This window comes from Oncorhynchus kisutch, linkage group LG13 (assembly GCF_002021735.2).
Source record: "Oncorhynchus kisutch isolate 150728-3 linkage group LG13, Okis_V2, whole genome shotgun sequence".
NCBI lineage: Eukaryota > Metazoa > Chordata > Actinopteri > Salmoniformes > Salmonidae > Oncorhynchus > Oncorhynchus kisutch.
In genome coordinates, this window is record NC_034186.2 from 8,438,294 (window position 1) to 8,455,291 (window position 16,998).

The 16,998-nt window shown below is 50.5% G+C and overlaps 1 protein-coding gene across 1 annotated transcript; it reads right to left on the bottom strand.

Moving 5' to 3' along the window:
* Nucleotides 1–734: 734 nt before the first annotated feature.
* LOC116376683 (extensin-like) lies at nucleotides 735–2,844 on the bottom strand. The gene is made up of 3 exons (XM_031838027.1): nucleotides 2,684–2,844; nucleotides 1,763–1,999; nucleotides 735–999 (listed from the first exon to the last, which is right to left on the bottom strand). Exons 1-3 carry the CDS (start codon nucleotides 2,842–2,844, stop codon nucleotides 735–737), a joined length of 663 nt encoding a protein of 220 aa, XP_031693887.1.
* Nucleotides 2,845–16,998: the final 14,154 nt, after the last annotated feature.

Below are 16,998 nucleotides of genomic sequence, written 5' to 3' on the forward strand. Positions count from 1 at the left end.
GTCTCCAGTAGGGAACGGTTAGGGTTGGGAGGCCTGGTCTTTAGTGGGGAAGGGTTAGGGTTAGGAGGTCTGGTCTTCGGTGGGGAAGGGTTAGGTTTGGGAGGCATGGTCTTCAGTGGGGAAGGGTTAGGGTTGGGAGGCCTGGTCTACAGTAGGGAAGGGTTAGGGTTTGGAGGCCTGGTCTTCAGTGGGGAGGGGTTCGGGTTGGGAGGCCTGGTCTTCAGTCGGGAGGGGTTAGGGTTGGGAGGCCTGGTCTTCAGTAGGGAAGGGTTAGGGTTGGGAGGCCTGGTCTTCAGTGGGGAAGGGTTAGGGTTGGGAGGCCTGGTCTTCAGTAGGGAAGGGTTAGGGTTGGGAGGCCTGGTCTTCAGTGGGGAAGGGTTAGGGTTGGGAGGCCTGGTCTTCAGTGGTGAATGGTTAGGGTTGGGAGGCCTGGTCTTCAGTGGGGAAGAGTTAGGTTTGGGAGGCCTGGTCTTCAGTAGGGAAGGGTTGGGAGGCTTGGTCTTCAGTGGGGAAGGGTTGGGAGGCTTGGTCTTCAGTAGGGAGGGGTTAGGTCTGGTCTTCGGTGGGGAAGGGTTAGGATTGGGAGGCATGGTCTTCAGTGGGGAAGGGTTAGGGTTGGGAGGCCTGGTCTTCAGTGGGGTAGGGTTAGGGTTGGGAGGCCTGGTCTTCAGTGAGGAGGGGTTAGGGTTGGGAGGCCTGGTCTTCAGTGAGGGGTTAGGTTTGGGAGGCCTGGTCTACAGTAGGGAAGGGTTAGGGTTGGGAGGCTTGGTCTCCAGTAGGGAAGGGTTAGGGTTGGGAGGCCTGGTCTTCAGTAGGGAAGGGTTGGGAGGCTTGGTCTTCAGTGGGGAAGGGTTGGGATGCCTGGTCTTCAGTAGGGAAGGGTTAGGGTTGGGAGGCCTGGTCTTCAGTGGGGAGGGGTTAGAGTTGGGAGGCCTGATCTTCAGTGGGGAAGGGTTAGGGTGGGGAGGCCTGGTCTTCAGTGAGCAGGGGTTAGGAGGCCTGGTCTTCAGTGGGGAGGGGTTAGGGTTGGGAGGCCTGGTCTTCAGTAGGGAAGGGTTAGGGATGGAATGTCTTCAGTAGGGAAGAGTTAGGGATGGGAGGCCTGGTCTTCAGTAGGGAAGGGTTAGGGATGGGAGGTCTTCAGTAGGGATGGGTTAGGGATGGGAGGCCTGGTCTTCAGTAGGGAAGGGTTAGGGTTGGGAGGCCTGGTCTTCAGTAGGGAAGGGTTGGGAGGCCTGGTCTTCAGAAGGGAAGGGTTGGGAGGCCTGGTCTTCAGTGGTGTAGGGTTAGGTTTCGGAGAACTGGTCTTCAGGAGGGAAGGGTTGGGAGGCCTGGTCTACAGTAGGGAAGGGTTAGGGTTTGGAGGCCTGGTCTTCAGTGGGGAGGGGTTAGGGTTGGGAGGCCTGGTCTTCAGTGGGGAGGGGTTATGGTTGGAAGGCCTGGGCTTCAGTTGGGAAGGGTTAGGGTTGGGAGGCCTGGTCTTCAGTGGGGAGGGGCTTTGGTTGGGAGGCCTGGGCTTTAGTGGGGAGGGTTAGGGTTGGGAGGCCTGGTCATCAGTGGGGAAGGTTTAGGGTTGGGAGGCCTGGTCTTCAGTAGGGAAGGGTTAGCGTTGGGAGGCCTGGTCTCCAGTAGGGAAGGGTTAGGGTTGGGAGGCCTGGTCTTCAGTCGGGAGGGGTTAGGGTTGGGAGGCCTGGTCTTCAGTGGGATAGGGTTAGGGTTGGGAGGCCTGGTCTTCAGTGAGGAGGGGTTAGGGTTGGGAGGCCTGGTCTTCAGTGAGGGGTTAGGTTTGGGAGGCCTGGTCTTCAGTAGGGAAGGGTTAGGGTTGGGAGGCTTGGTCTCCAGTAGGGAAGGGTTAGGGTTGGGAGGCCTGGTCTTCAGTAGGGAAGGGTTGGGAGGCTTGGTCTTCAGTGGGGAAGGGTTGGGAGGCTTGGTCTTCAGTAGGGAAGGGTTAGGGTTGGGAGGCCTGGTCTTCAGTGGGGAGGGGTTAGAGTTGGGAGGCCTGATCTTCAGTGGGGAAGGGTTAGGGTGGGGAGGCCTGGTCTTCAGTGAGGAGGGGTTAGGGTTGGGAGGCCTGGTATTCAGTGGGGAAGGGTTAGGGTTGGGAGGCCTGGTCTCCAGTAGGGAAGGGTTAGGGTTAGGAGGCCTGGTCTTCAGTGGGGAAGGGATAGGGTTGGGAGGCCTGGTCTTCAGTGGGGAGGGGTTAGGGTTGGGAGGCCTGGTCTTCAGTAGGGAAGGGTTAGGGTTGGGAGGTCTGGTCTCCAGTAGGGAACGGTTAGGTTTGGGAGGCCTGGTCTTCAGTGGGGAAGGGTTAGGGTTAGGAGGTCTGGTCTTCGGTGGGGAAGGGTTAGGTTTGGGAGGCATGGTCTTCAGTGGGGAAGGGTTAGGGTTGGGAGGCCTGGTCTACAGTAGGGAAGGGTTAGGGTTTGGAGGCCTGGTCTTCAGTGGGGAGGGGTTCGGGTTGGGAGGCCTGGTCTTCAGTCGGGAGGGGTTAGGGTTGGGAGGCCTGGTCTTCAGTAGGGAAGGGTTAGGGTTGGGAGGCCTGGTCTTCAGTGGGGAAGGGTTAGGGTTGGGAGGCCTGGTCTTCAGTAGGGAAGGGTTAGGGTTGGGAGGCCTGGTCTTCAGTGGGGAAGGGTTAGGGTTGGGAGGCCTGGTCTTCAGTGGTGAATGGTTAGGGTTGGGAGGCCTGGTCTTCAGTGGGGAAGAGTTAGGTTTGGGAGGCCTGGTCTTCAGTAGGGAAGGGTTGGGAGGCTTGGTCTTCAGTGGGGAAGGGTTGGGAGGCTTGGTCTTCAGTAGGGAGGGGTTAGGTCTGGTCTTCGGTGGGGAAGGGTTAGGATTGGGAGGCATGGTCTTCAGTGGGGAAGGGTTAGGGTTGGGAGGCCTGGTCTTCAGTGGGGTAGGGTTAGGGTTGGGAGGCCTGGTCTTCAGTGAGGAGGGGTTAGGGTTGGGAGGCCTGGTCTTCAGTGAGGGGTTAGGTTTGGGAGGCCTGGTCTACAGTAGGGAAGGGTTAGGGTTGGGAGGCTTGGTCTCCAGTAGGGAAGGGTTAGGGTTGGGAGGCCTGGTCTTCAGTAGGGAAGGGTTGGGAGGCTTGGTCTTCAGTGGGGAAGGGTTGGGATGCCTGGTCTTCAGTAGGGAAGGGTTAGGGTTGGGAGGCCTGGTCTTCAGTGGGGAGGGGTTAGAGTTGGGAGGCCTGATCTTCAGTGGGGAAGGGTTAGGGTGGGGAGGCCTGGTCTTCAGTGAGCAGGGGTTAGGAGGCCTGGTCTTCAGTGGGGAGGGGTTAGGGTTGGGAGGCCTGGTCTTCAGTAGGGAAGGGTTAGGGATGGAATGTCTTCAGTAGGGAAGAGTTAGGGATGGGAGGCCTGGGCTTCAGTGGGGATGGGTTAGGGTTGGGAGGCCTGGTCTTCAGTGGGGAAGGGTTAGGGTTGGGAGGCCTGGTCTCCAGTAGGGAAGGGTTAGGGTTGGGAGGCCTGGTCTTCAGTGGGGAAGGGTTAGGGTTGGGAGGCCTGGTCTTCAGTGGGGAGGGGTTAGGGTTGGGAGGCTTGGTCTTCAGTGAGGGGTTAGGTTTGGGAGGCCTGGTCTTCAGTGGGGAGGGGTTCGGGTTGGGAGGCCTGGTCTTCAGTCGGGAGGGGTTAGGGTTGGGAGGCCTGGTCTTCAGTGGGGTAGGGTTAGGGTTGGGGGGCCTGGTCTTCAGTGAGGAGGGGTTAGGGTTGGGAGGCCTGGTCTACAGTAGGGAAGGGTTAGGGTTGGGAGGCCTGGTCTTCAGTAGGGAAGGGTTGGGAGGCTTGGTCTTCAGTGGGGAAGGGTTGGGAGGCCTGGTCTTCAGTGGGGAGGGGTTAGGGTTGGGAAGCCTGGTCTTCAGTAGGGAAGGGTTAGGGTTGGGAGGTCTGGTCTCCAGTAGGGAACGGTTAGGGTTGGGAGGCCTGGTCTTCAGTGGGGAAGGGTTAGGGTTAGGAGGTCTGGTCTTCGGTGGGGAAGGGTTAGGTTTGGGAGGCCTGGTCTTTAGTGGGGAAGGGTTAGGGTTGGGAGGCCTGGTCTACAGTAGGGAAGGGTTAGGGTTTGGAGGCCTGGTCTTCAGTGGGGAGGGGTTCGGGTTGGGAGGCCTGGTCTTCAGTCGGGAGGGGTTAGGGTTGGGAGGCCTGGTCTCCAGTAGGGAAGGGTTAGGGTTGGGAGGCCTGGTCTTCAGTGGGGAAGGGTTAGGGTTGGGAGGCCTGGTCTTCAGTGGGGAAGGGTTAGGGTTGGGAGGCCTGGTCTTCAGTAGGGAAGGGTTGGAAGGCTTGGTCTTCAGTGGGGAAGGGTTGGGAGGCTTGGTCTTCAGTAGGGAAGGGTTAGGGTTGGGAGGCCTGGTCTTCAGTGGGGAGGGGTTAGAGTTGGGAGGCCTGATCTTCAGTGGGGAAGGGTTAGGGTGGGGAGGCCTGGTCTTCAGTGAGGAGGGGTTAGGGTTGGGAGGCCTGGTCTTCAGTGAGGAAGGGTTAGGGTTGGGAGGCCTGGTCTCCAGTGGGGAGGGGTTAGGGTTGGGAGGCCTGGTCTTCAGTAGGGAAGGGTTAGGGATGGAATGTCTTCAGTAGGGACGAGTTAGGGATGGGAGGCCTGGGCTTCAGTGGGGTTGGGTTAGGGTTGGGAGGCCTGGTCTTCAGTGGGGAGGGGTTAGGGTTGGGAGGTCGGGTCTCCAGTAGGGAACGGTTAGGGTTGGGAGGCCTGGTCCTCAGTGGGGAAGGGTTAGGGTTAGGAGGTCTGGTCTTCGGTGGGGAAGGGTTAGGTTTGGGAGGCATGGTCTTCAGTGGGGAAGGGTTAGGGTTGGGAGGCCTGGTCTTCAGTAGGGAAGGGTTAGGGATGGAATGTCTTCAGTAGGGACGAGTTAGGGATGGGAGGCCTGGGCTTCAGTGGGGATGGGTTAGGGTTGGGAGGCCTGGTCTTCAGGGGGGAAGGGTTAGGGTTGGGAGGCCTGGTCTCCAGTAGGGAAGGGTTAGGGTTGGGAGGCCTGGTCTTCAGTGGGGAAGGGTTAGGGTTGGGAGGCCTGGTCTTCAGTGGGGAAGGGTTAGGGTTGGGAGGCCTGGTCTTCAGTAGGGAAGGGTTGGAAGGCTTGGTCTTCAGTGGGGAAGGGTTGGGAGGCTTGGTCTTCAGTAGGGAAGGGTTAGGGTTGGGAGGCCTGGTCTTCAGTGGGGAGGGGTTAGAGTTGGGAGGCCTGATTTTCAGTGGGGAAGGGTTAGGGTGGGGAGGCCTGGTCTTCAGTGAGGAGGGGTTAGGGTTGGGAGGCCTGGTCTTCAGTGGGGAAGGGTTAGGGTTGGGAGGCCTGGTCTCCAGTAGGGAAGGGTTAGGGTTGGGAGGCCTGGTCTTCAGTGGGGAAGGGTTAGGGTTGGGAGGCCTGGTCTTCAGTGGGGAGGGGTTAGGGTTGGGAGGTCTGGTCTCCAGTAGGGAACGGTTAGGGTTGGGAGGCCTGGTCTTCAGTGGGGAAGGGTTAGGGATGGAATGTCTTTCAGTAGGGACGAGTTAGGGATGGGAGGCCTGGGCTTCAGTGGTGATGGGTTAGGGTTGGGAGGCCTGGTCTTCAGGGGGGAAGGGTTAGGGTTGGGAGGCCTGGTCTCCAGTAGGGAAGGGTTAGGGTTGGGAGGCCTGGTCTTCAGTGGGGAAGGGTTAGGGTTGGGAGGCCTGGTCTTCAGTGGGGAGGGGTTAGGGTTGGGAGGTCTGGTCTCCAGTAGGGAACGGTTAGGGTTGGGAGGCCTGGTCTTCAGTGGGGAAGGGTTAGGGTTAGGAGGTCTGGTCTTCGGTGGGGAAGGGTTAGGTTTGGGAGGCATGGTCTTCAGTGGGGAAGGGTTAGGGTTGGGAGGCCTGGTCTTCAGTAGGGAAGGGTTAGGGATGGAATGTCTTCAGTAGGGACGAGTTAGGGATGGGAGGCCTGGGCTTCAGTGGGGATGGGTTAGGGTTGGGAGGCCTGGTCTTCAGGGGGGAAGGGTTAGGGTTGGGAGGCCTGGTCTCCAGTAGGGAAGGGTTAGGGTTGGGAGGCCTGGTTTTCAGTGGGGAAGGGTTAGAGTTGGGAGGCCTGGTCTTCAGTGGGGAGGGGTTAGGGTTGGGAGGTCTGGTCTCCAGTAGGGAACGGTTAGGGTTGGGAGGCCTGGTCTTCAGTGGGGAAGGGTTAGGGATGGAATGTCTTTCAGTAGGGACGAGTTAGGGATGGGAGGCCTGGGCTTCAGTGGTGATGGGTTAGGGTTGGGAGGCCTGGTCTTCAGGGGGGAAGGGTTAGGGTTGGGAGGCCTGGTCTCCAGTAGGGAAGGGTTAGGGTTGGGAGGCCTGGTCTTCAGTGGGGAAGGGTTAGGGTTGGGAGGCCTGGTCTTCAGTGGGGAGGGGTTAGGGTTGGGAGGTCTGGTCTCCAGTAGGGAACGGTTAGGGTTGGGAGGCCTGGTCTTCAGTGGGGAAGGGTTAGGGTTAGGAGGTCTGGTCTTCGGTGGGGAAGGGTTAGGTTTGGGAGGCATGGTCTTCAGTGGGGAAGGGTTAGGGTTGGGAGGCCTGGTCTTCAGTAGGGAAGGGTTAGGGATGGAATGTCTTCAGTAGGGACGAGTTAGGGATGGGAGGCCTGGGCTTCAGTGGGGATGGGTTAGGGTTGGGAGGCCTGGTCTTCAGGGGGGAAGGGTTAGGGTTGGGAGGCCTGGTCTCCAGTAGGGAAGGGTTAGGGTTGGGAGGCCTGGTTTTCAGTGGGGAAGGGTTAGAGTTGGGAGGCCTGGTCTTCAGTGGGGAGGGGTTAGGGTTGGGAGGCCTGGTCTTCAGTAGGGAAGGGTTAGGGTTGGGAGGTCTGGTCTCCAGTAGGGAACGGTTAGGGTTGGGAGGCCTGGTCTTCAGTGGGGAAGGGTTAGGGTTGGGAGGCCTGGTCTTCAGTAGGGAAGGGTTGGAAGGCTTGGTCTTCAGTGGGGAAGGGTTGGGAGGCTTGGTCTTCAGTAGGGAAGGGTTAGGGTTGGGAGGCCTGGTCTTCAGTGGGGAGGGGTTAGAGTTGGGAGGCCTGATCTTCAGTGGGGAAGGGTTAGGGTGGGGAGGCCTGGTCTTCAGTGAGGAGGGGTTAGGGTTGGGAGGCCTGGTCTTCAGTGGGGAAGGGTTAGGGTTGGGAGGCCTGGTCTCCAGTAGGGAAGGGTTAGGGTTGGGAGGCCTGGTCTTCAGTGGGGAAGGGTTAGGGTTGGGAGGCCTGGTCTTCAGTGGGGAGGGGTTAGGGTTGGGAGGTCTGGTCTCCAGTAGGGAACGGTTAGGGTTGGGAGGCCTGGTCTTCAGTGGGGAAGGGTTAGGGATGGAATGTCTTTCAGTAGGGACGAGTTAGGGATGGGAGGCCTGGGCTTCAGTGGTGATGGGTTAGGGTTGGGAGGCCTGGTCTTCAGGGGGGAAGGGTTAGGGTTGGGAGGCCTGGTCTCCAGTAGGGAAGGGTTAGGGTTGGGAGGCCTGGTCTTCAGTGGGGAAGGGTTAGGGTTGGGAGGCCTGGTCTTCAGTGGGGAGGGGTTAGGGTTGGGAGGTCTGGTCTCCAGTAGGGAACGGTTAGGGTTGGGAGGCCTGGTCTTCAGTGGGGAAGGGTTAGGGTTAGGAGGTCTGGTCTTCGGTGGGGAAGGGTTAGGTTTGGGAGGCATGGTCTTCAGTGGGGAAGGGTTAGGGTTGGGAGGCCTGGTCTTCAGTAGGGAAGGGTTAGGGATGGAATGTCTTCAGTAGGGACGAGTTAGGGATGGGAGGCCTGGGCTTCAGTGGGGATGGGTTAGGGTTGGGAGGCCTGGTCTTCAGGGGGGAAGGGTTAGGGTTGGGAGGCCTGGTCTCCAGTAGGGAAGGGTTAGGGTTGGGAGGCCTGGTTTTCAGTGGGGAAGGGTTAGAGTTGGGAGGCCTGGTCTTCAGTGGGGAGGGGTTAGGGTTGGGAGGCCTGGTCTTCAGTAGGGAAGGGTTAGGGTTGGGAGGTCTGGTCTCCAGTAGGGAACGGTTAGGGTTGGGAGGCCTGGTCTTCAGTGGGGAAGGGTTAGGGTTAGGAGGTCTGGTCTTTGGTGGGGAAGGGTTAGGTTTGGGAGGCATGGTCTTCAGTGGGGAAGGGTTAGGGTTTGAAGGCCTGGTCTTTAGTGGGGAAGGGTTAGGGATGGGAGGCCTGGTCTTCAGTTGGGAAGGGTTAGGGTTGGGAGGCCTGGTCTTCAGTAGGGAAGGGTTAGGATTCGGAGGCCTGGTCTTCAGTAGGGAAGGGTTAGGGTTGAGAGGCCTGGTGGTTAGTGGGGAAGGGTTTGGGTTGGGAGGCCCGGTCTTCAGTGGGGAAGGGTTAGGGTTGGGAGGCCTAAAAAAATGATACCAGACCTGATGAGTCAGTGTCCAAGGGCCTCAATATTTAGAACACATTACTAGAAATAACTCCAAATGTGGTTGTAGCAAAGGACTGCAAGTCATGCTGGAAACCTTTAGGTCTTGTTTTGTCACATACAAAAAGAGTGGAGATCATTCTAAAACGCTTCCCTCTTTTTACAGTACTGCAACATCGCGTCATTCAGATACCCTGTACTTACTGTGAATTCTTAATGCCGCTGTGGGCCCCAGAGACAGAGAGACAGGCTAAGAGAGAGAGAGAGAGACTGAGAGAGACAGAGAGAGAAAGAATGCCTAATTAAGACCAGTCTGAACATGTAGTTATCTGGCTCAGCAACACTAGGCCATGTTGAGGTCTAGGACTATAGGACACACACACACACACACAAGCACACGCACGCGCATGCACACACACATACACACACGCGCACGCACACGCACACACACACACACACAATGCCTTTGTGTAGGGGCTGCTGCTCACATACAAGGTATGCATATATAGTTATACAGGTAAGTATATACCTACACCTATAGGCTACTAAATACCTCCATTCAACAGACAGATGGTTGTGAGCTCTTTCCTCGGGCATGTTTCGTGTTGTTAGCACCTTAGTCCTCAGAGGAACTCAAGGAAATGTCTAACACTCTTTCATCATACCATCCTTCCATTCCTCTGAACCAAATAGAAAAAAAGAGGGCGGGAAAAGACAGAAAGAGAGATCACAGGTCTAACAAATGGCCGATGTGATTGGTCCCTCTTCCCGTCACTCAGAGATACAGTAACAGCAGGCCAGTCGATTGGAAGATAATCAAAGAGGCCTGTATGAAAGGCTCTGCCTCCCACTGAAACCTTCACTACTGACATCAGACAGAACCACAAAAGGCCAGGGTGGAGGGTCCAGATGTGTGTGTGTGTTTTCTTTGGCTGATGTGGCCTGTCGAAAGGGCAGCGTAACTCCGGTTGTGAGGTAATGAGAGCAAGGTTCACTGGGAGAGAGAGACAGAGTGCTCCATTCAACCCAACCTGCTGTTCACTGCTGTTCACTGTTGACTCTCTAAAATCAAAACATACCCTTTTCCTAAAATCACAGAGTTTTGGGCACTGTCATGTTAGTACCTCCCACCACAGGTAGATAGATCCCTTCAGTTTTCACAGGGTAATGTGTGAGTGTGTGGGCGCGGGTGCTAGTTTGTAAACACAGTTCTAATGGCCAAGGGAGGTGTGACTGAATCTGACACAGAGTTGGTCTAAGCAGACTGGTGAAGTCCTGGGTTTATTCTATGTGTTCCAGACTGCAGTTGGAGGCTAGAGATGTGATCGTGGATCTCTGGGGGACTCTGGTGGATGAGAGAGGAGCTGGGGAAATCCAAAAATCACTGAAACAGAAATCTTTACAGTTATATTATATTACTACAGCTAAACTCACTTAACTACATTTTATAGCGAAGGAAAAAAAGAGGGGAAAAAAAGAGTAGAAAATACATCTCTGTTTTCCAAATGTCAGCAGTCTGGCAGATAAAGAAGTGTCCCATCAGGACAGACATTCCTTTTCAGTGACTGTATCACCTATTTCACTGTGAACAACTTCAGTCTCTGCCTTTTAAAACAACTAAGAGGCTTCGGTTTTCTGGAACCCTGAATTTTTTTAGACTAAAGATATGGAGATAAAAACAAATATAATGTACGTGAGAAATACTTTTAAAAATTCAAGAGGTATGATGTGGAATTGATGTATTATTTACTGACAATTCATATCATAAAAGGTATGAAACATATATGAAATATTCATAAATGATAAAGTATTTAGATCAGTGGACCGAAAGGTTGCTGGATCAAATCCCTGAGCTGACAAGGTAAAAATCGGTTGTTCTGCCCCCGAACAAGGCAGTTAACCCACTGTTCCCCGGTAGGCTGTCATTGTAAATAAGAATTTGTTCTTAACTGATTTGCCTAGTTAAATAAAGCCAATTAGAAATATATATTTTTAAAGGTGTGTAGTAGTATATATCAGCTGAGATGTATTCAAATATCGATGTTGATCCTCAACAACAGGTAGGGACTCTCTGGAGGGGCGAGGTCAGTCCTTACTGGGTTGCACCTTAACACTGTGTTTGTGTGTGTTATCCTTAGCTGCCTCCTGGGCTGTGTCATGTGTGTAATGAGACACCTTAATCCCCTGACATGTCTGGTTGTCACCGAGACCCTGTAAGTCATCCCCTCTATCTCCCTCTCTCTTTCACTCTCTCTCTAATCTCCCCCACTCCAACCCCTCTCCCTGGAGAATTACAGCAGATTGGGCCCCTGCTCTAAAAACACAGTCAAATAACGTTTTTTTTGTTTTGTTTTTACTCACTTAATAAAGACCCCTGAGACTGAAACGGTATAGCCTACACTTCCTAGTGTCATTCCATTGGCTGATTTCCAACAGTGACCAATGAGTATGTTTGCAGTTTGAGTTCTTTGTTTGTGCAACTGCAAGGTATCATGAACTCCTGAGAAAAAAATAGATGAAACGGCAGGTGTGTGGGATATTTGGCATGCTTGAGTCACAGGTGGCCAAGACTTATTCTTAGTCGTATACTGCCATCTGTTGTTGAACAGTGATACTGTTGGCAGTTAGAGTTGGGCGAACGCTGCCTCACCTCTCTAGAATTAGGTAACATCTTCCTTCCAGTCAAAAACTATGCCTTGGATTATTTGAAATAGAACATACAAGTAATTTCAATTACAACTGAATTTTCCTTTAATCAAATGTATTGTATAAAAACAGTTGTAAATGTATATTATTTATTACAAGGATCTAGCTATCAAGTGTTGATTGACAGACCGATCCCTAGTGGGGGAAAAAAAACAGCCCCAGAAAAACCCTGCCATTAAAACTGATCTGAATCATGTTACGTTCTCGTTTAATGACAAGCCACATTAGAATCGAGGCGTGACCTCTCCTGAGTCGACCTTGAACTTCCCATTGTTGTATTTGCTTTGCTGAAGTGGATTGAGGTTGAATGGGGACTCACAGTTTAACAGTAGGCTCTGTTTACAGAGGACCAACAACAACAAAAAACTACGTTTGCACGAGGCAGCAAAAATAATTGATTATAAATGTGAATATGGAGAATGAATGTATTTCTACTATTAGCATTTCTAATAATTAAACTTTTCACATAGTTTTTAGGTTTCATATAAAACAGGGTTTTTACTTGACTCTCTCATTACTTTGCATCATTTTAGCATAATCCTTGTTTGTGGACAGCTGATGAAAATCAAGGATTTGTGGAGATAAGAAGGTTTTTGTACACCTTTGTTCTGCTTTGAACAGGAAACTGTCCAAGTGTTCTACGCTCTAACCAACAGAGCGTTGAAGAACTTCCTGTTTCATATGGATCAGGTGAATAGCACCAACCCACATGTAAGCCTACTGTATACATTCAATGTTTTCTCATTGAGGAAGCCATTCATGCTTAATCATCTATAATGTATGTCAAATCAAAATGTTATTTGTCACATGCAACAGGTGTAGACTAAGGGTGAAATGCTTATTTTTATGGGTTCTTTTTGTTGGTTCTTTTCCAACAATGCAGAGTTAAAGATACAACACATCTAAATAGAAATAGTGACAAGAGGAATAAATCACAGTGAATAAGGAATAACAATAACAAGTAGACAATAACATGGCTATATACAGGGAGTAGAAAATAACATGGCTATATACAGGGAGTAGAAAATAACATGGCTATATACAGGGAGTAGAAAATAACATGGCTATATACAGGGAGTGGACAATAACATGGCTATATACAGGGAGTAGAAAATAACATGGCTATATACAGGGAGTAGAAAATAACATGGCTATATACAGGAAGTAGAAAATAACATGGCTATATACAGGAAGTAGAAAATAACATGGCTATATACAGGAAGTAGAAAATAACATGGCTATATACAGGAAGTAGACAATAACATGGCTATATACCGGAAGTAGAAAATAACATGGCTATATACAGGAAGTAGACAATAACATGGCTATATACAGGAAGTAGAAAATAACATGGCTATATACAGGGAGTAGAAAATAACATGGCTATATACAGGAAGTAGACAATAACATGGCTATATACAGGGAGTAGAAAATAACATGGCTATATACAGGAAGTAGACAATAACATGGCTATATACAGGGAGTAGAAAATAACATGGCTATATACAGGAAGTAGACAATAACATGGCTATATACAGGGAGTAGAAAATAACATGGCTATATACAGGGAGTAGAAAATAACATGGCTATATACAGGAAGTAGACAATAACATGGCTATATACAGGAAGTAGAAAATAACATGGCTATATACAGGAAGTAGAAAATAACATGGCTATATACAGGAAGTAGAAAATAACATGGCTATATACAGGAAGTAGAAAATAACATGGCTATATACAGGAAGTAGAAAATAACATGGCTATATACAGGAAGTAGACAATAACATGGCTATATACCGGAAGTAGAAAATAACATGGCTATATACAGGGAGTAGAAAATAACATGGTAGAAAATCACATGGCTATATACAGGGAGTAGACAATAACATGACTAAATACAGGAAGTAGAAAATAACATGGCTATATACAGGAAGTAGACAATAACATGGCTATATACAGGGAGTAGAAAATAACATGACTATATACAGGGAGTAGACAATAACATGGCTATATACAGGAAGTAGACAATAACATGGCTATATACAGGGAGTGGAAAATAACATGACTATATACAGTGAGTAGCAGAACTGAGTCGATGTGCAGGGGTACGAGGTAATTGAGGAAGCTATGCACGTGTACTGTATGTACGTACGGGTCAAGTGACTAAGCAACAGAATAGATAGACAGTAGCAGTGTGTGAAGGTTTGTGTGTGTGGAGTCAGTATGCATGTGTGTGCGTGTCATGTGTGTGTGTGGGTGTATTTTTTATATTTTTTATTTCACCTTTATTTAACCAGGTAGGCTAGGTGAGAACACCTTTATTTAACCAGGTAGGCTAGGTGAGAACACCTTTATTTAACCAGGTAGGCTAGGTGAGAACACCTTTATTTAACCAGGTAGGCTAGGTGAGAACACCTTTATTTAACCAGGTAGGCTAGTTGAGAACACCTTTATTTAACCAGGTAGGCTAGGTGAGAACACCTTTATTTAACCAGGTAGGCTAGGTGAGAACACCTTTATTTAACCAGGTAGGCTAGGTGAGAACACCTTTATTTAACCAGGTAGGCTAGGTGAGAACACCTTTATTTAACCAGGTAGGCTAGGTGAGAACACCTTTATTTAACCAGGTAGGCTAGGTGAGAACACCTTTATTTAACCAGGTAGGCTAGGTGAGAACACCTTTATTTAACCAGGTAGGCTAGGTGAGAACACCTTTATTTAACCAGGTAGGCTAGGTGAGAACACCTTTATTTAACCAGGTAGGCTAGGTGAGAACACCTTTATTTAACCAGGTAGGCTAGGTGAGAACACCTTTATTTAACCAGGTAGGCTAGGTGAGAACACCTTTATTTAACCAGGTAGGCTAGGTGAGAACACCTTTATTTAACCAGGTAGGCTAGGTGAGAACACCTTTATTTAACCAGGTAGGCTAGGTGAGAACACCTTTATTTAACCAGGTAGGCTAGGTGAGAACACCTTTATTTAACCAGGTAGGCTAGGTGAGAACACCTTTATTTAACCAGGTAGGCTAGGTGAGAACACCTTTATTTAACCAGGTAGGCTAGGTGAGAACACCTTTATTTAACCAGGTAGGCTAGGTGAGAACACCTTTATTTAACCAGGTAGGCTAGGTGAGAACACCTTTATTTAACCAGGTAGGCTAGGTGAGAACACCTTTATTTAACCAGGTAGGCTAGTTGAGAACACCTTTATTTAACCAGGTAGGCTAGTTGAGAACACCTTTATTTAACCAGGTAGGCTAGGTGAGAACACCTTTATTTAACCAGGTAGGCTAGGTGAGAACAAGTTCTCATTTGCAACTGCGACCTGGCCAAGATAAAGCAAAGCAATTCGACACATACAACAACACAGAGTTACACATGGAATAAACAAAACATACAGTCAATAATACAGTAGAACAAAAGAAAACAAAAAGTCTATATACAGTGAGTGCAAATGAGGTAAGTTAAGGTGTGTGTAGTGTGTGTTTGTGTATGTATATGTGTGTTGGGGTGTCAGTATAGGTATGTGTCAGTGTGTGGGTAGAGTCAAGTGTGTGTCTGTTGAGGTGTCAGTGTAAGTATGTGTCAGTATGTGATCAGTCCTACCACTGTAGTGTCGTCAGCAAACTTGATGAGTGTTGGAGTCGTGCGTAGCCACAGAGTCGTGGGTGAACAGGGAGTATAGGAAGGGACTAAGCACACACCCCTGAGGGGCTCCCGTATTGAGGGTCAGCGTGGCAGATGTGTTGTTGCCTACTCTCACCCCGGGGGACGGCTCGTCAGGAAGTCGAGGATTCTAGGCTAAGTGTCATGATTATGGCCAGGGGTCTATTATATTAGAATGGGTCTGAAAACACATGGCTCTATGCATTATAATGAGTCTGAAAACTCATTGCTCTCCAGCTCCTGAAGAGCTACCCTCCTTTAGGTTTTCAAAGAGCTACCCTCCTTTAGGTTTCTAATTATTAGAATCAGGTGTGCTAAAATGGGCTTAGAGCAAGAACCTACAGGACGGTAGCTCTCCAAGAATAGGGTTGGAGTGAAAACCAACAGGAGGGTAGCTCTCCAAGAATAGGGTTGGAGTGAAAACCAACAGGAGGGTAGCTCTCCAAGAATAGGGTTGGAGTGAAAACCAACAGGAGGGTAGCTCTCCGGGAACAGGGTTGGAGTGTAGTAAACCTACAGGATGGTAGCTCTCCAGGAAGAGGGTTGGAGAGCCTTGGTGAAAACCTACAGGAAGGTAGCTCTCCAGGAAGAGAGTTGGAGAGACCTGGTGTACACCTACAGGACGGTAGCTCTCCAGGAACAGGGTTGGAGAGCCCTGGTGTAAACCTACAGGAGGGTAGCTCTCCAGGAACAGGGTTGAGTGAAAACCTACAGGAGGGTAACTCTCCAGGAACAGGGTTGGAGTGTAAACCTACAGGACGGTAGATCTCCAGGAACAGGGTTGGAGTGTAAACTTACAGTTCGGTAGCTCTCCAGGAAGAGGGTTGTAGTGTAAAACTACAGGACAGTAGCTCTCCAGGAAAAGGGTTGGAGTGTAAACCTACAGGACAGTAGATCTCCAGGAACAGAGTTGTAGTGTAAACCTACAGGATGGTAGATCTCCAGGAACAGAGTTGTAGTGTAAACCTACAGGATGGTAGATCTCCAGGAACAGAGTTGTAGTGTAAACCTACAGGATGGTAGATCTCCAGGAACAGAGTTGTAGTGTAAACCTACAGGATGGTAGATCTCCAGGAAGAGGGTTGGAGAGACCTGGTGTAAACCTACAGGAGGGTAGCTCTCCAGGAAGAGGGTTGGAGAGACCTGGTGTAAACCTACAGGAGGGTAGCTCTCCAGGAACAGGATTGTAGTGTAAACCTACATGATGGTAACTCTCCAGGAAGAGTGTTGGAGTGTAAACCTACAGGATGGTAGCTCTCCAGGAACAGGGTTGGAGTGTAAACCTACAGGAGGGTGGCTCTCCAGGAACAGGGTTGGAGTGTTAACCTACAGGACGGTAGCTCTCCAGGAAGAGGGTTGGACAGCCCTGATCTAGAACCTTAAAGGGTTCTCCGGCTGAGCAGCTGCCTTGAAGTTGACTGTCATCTTGCACTGGTTCAAGCATAACTAATTAGAGTTACAGGCTACTGTTCAACACATTCAGGTCAAGGTTCAAATCAGACCCACTAAACTTAGAAAAAGGGTTCCAAAATGGTCCCTTTGACTGTCCCCATAGGAGAACTCTTTTTGGTTGTCTGGAACCAAAAACCAAAACCAGGAACCAAAAAGGAACCACGAAGGAACCAGGAACCAAAAAGGGTTCTTCTACCTGGAACCAAAAGCGTTCTCCTATAGGGACAGTCAAAGGGACCCTTTTTTTCTAAGTGTAGTGGGTCTGATGTGAACTTGATTTGGACCTTGAACTGAATGTGCTGATCAGCTAAGTACAGCGTGTAACGCTGTACTTAGTTATCCTTCAACCAGTGCCAGATGACAGTCAACCTCAAGTGCTCCTAATTTCCCTTACAACTGTGCCATTTCAGGTTAGGAGTGGAACCACCAACTGTGACCAAACAGCATCCCTAACGAGCTGTTGTGATGTGGGATCAGATTTCTTTACATTCATTCATTAAATGTTATATTTATTTAGTCAGGACAGTCCACTCAGTAGCCCTAACAATTGCCACAGCTTTCCAGTGAGTCCTTCTTACCCATCAGTATCCACATATGGGCTATTCACATTACCTTGTTTTTTGTGGGTTTTATTTTTTACAGTGAGTAGAGAACAGAGTTTATATCAAAGGTGACGCTGCTGAACCTCCAGACCACATCAGACGACCGTCGTTTGTTTCCATCCAACAGTAGGCAATGAGTGCAATAAAGAGAGATAAGCTACTGTCTGTTTCGCCCGCCCCCCACCGACTCTCCCGCACAAACTAGCCAGGCTGTTCGTGGTTTTGGGGGAAAAAACCTCTGCAGTGCGTTGCACCCACGCGGTCTTTGTCCTGAAG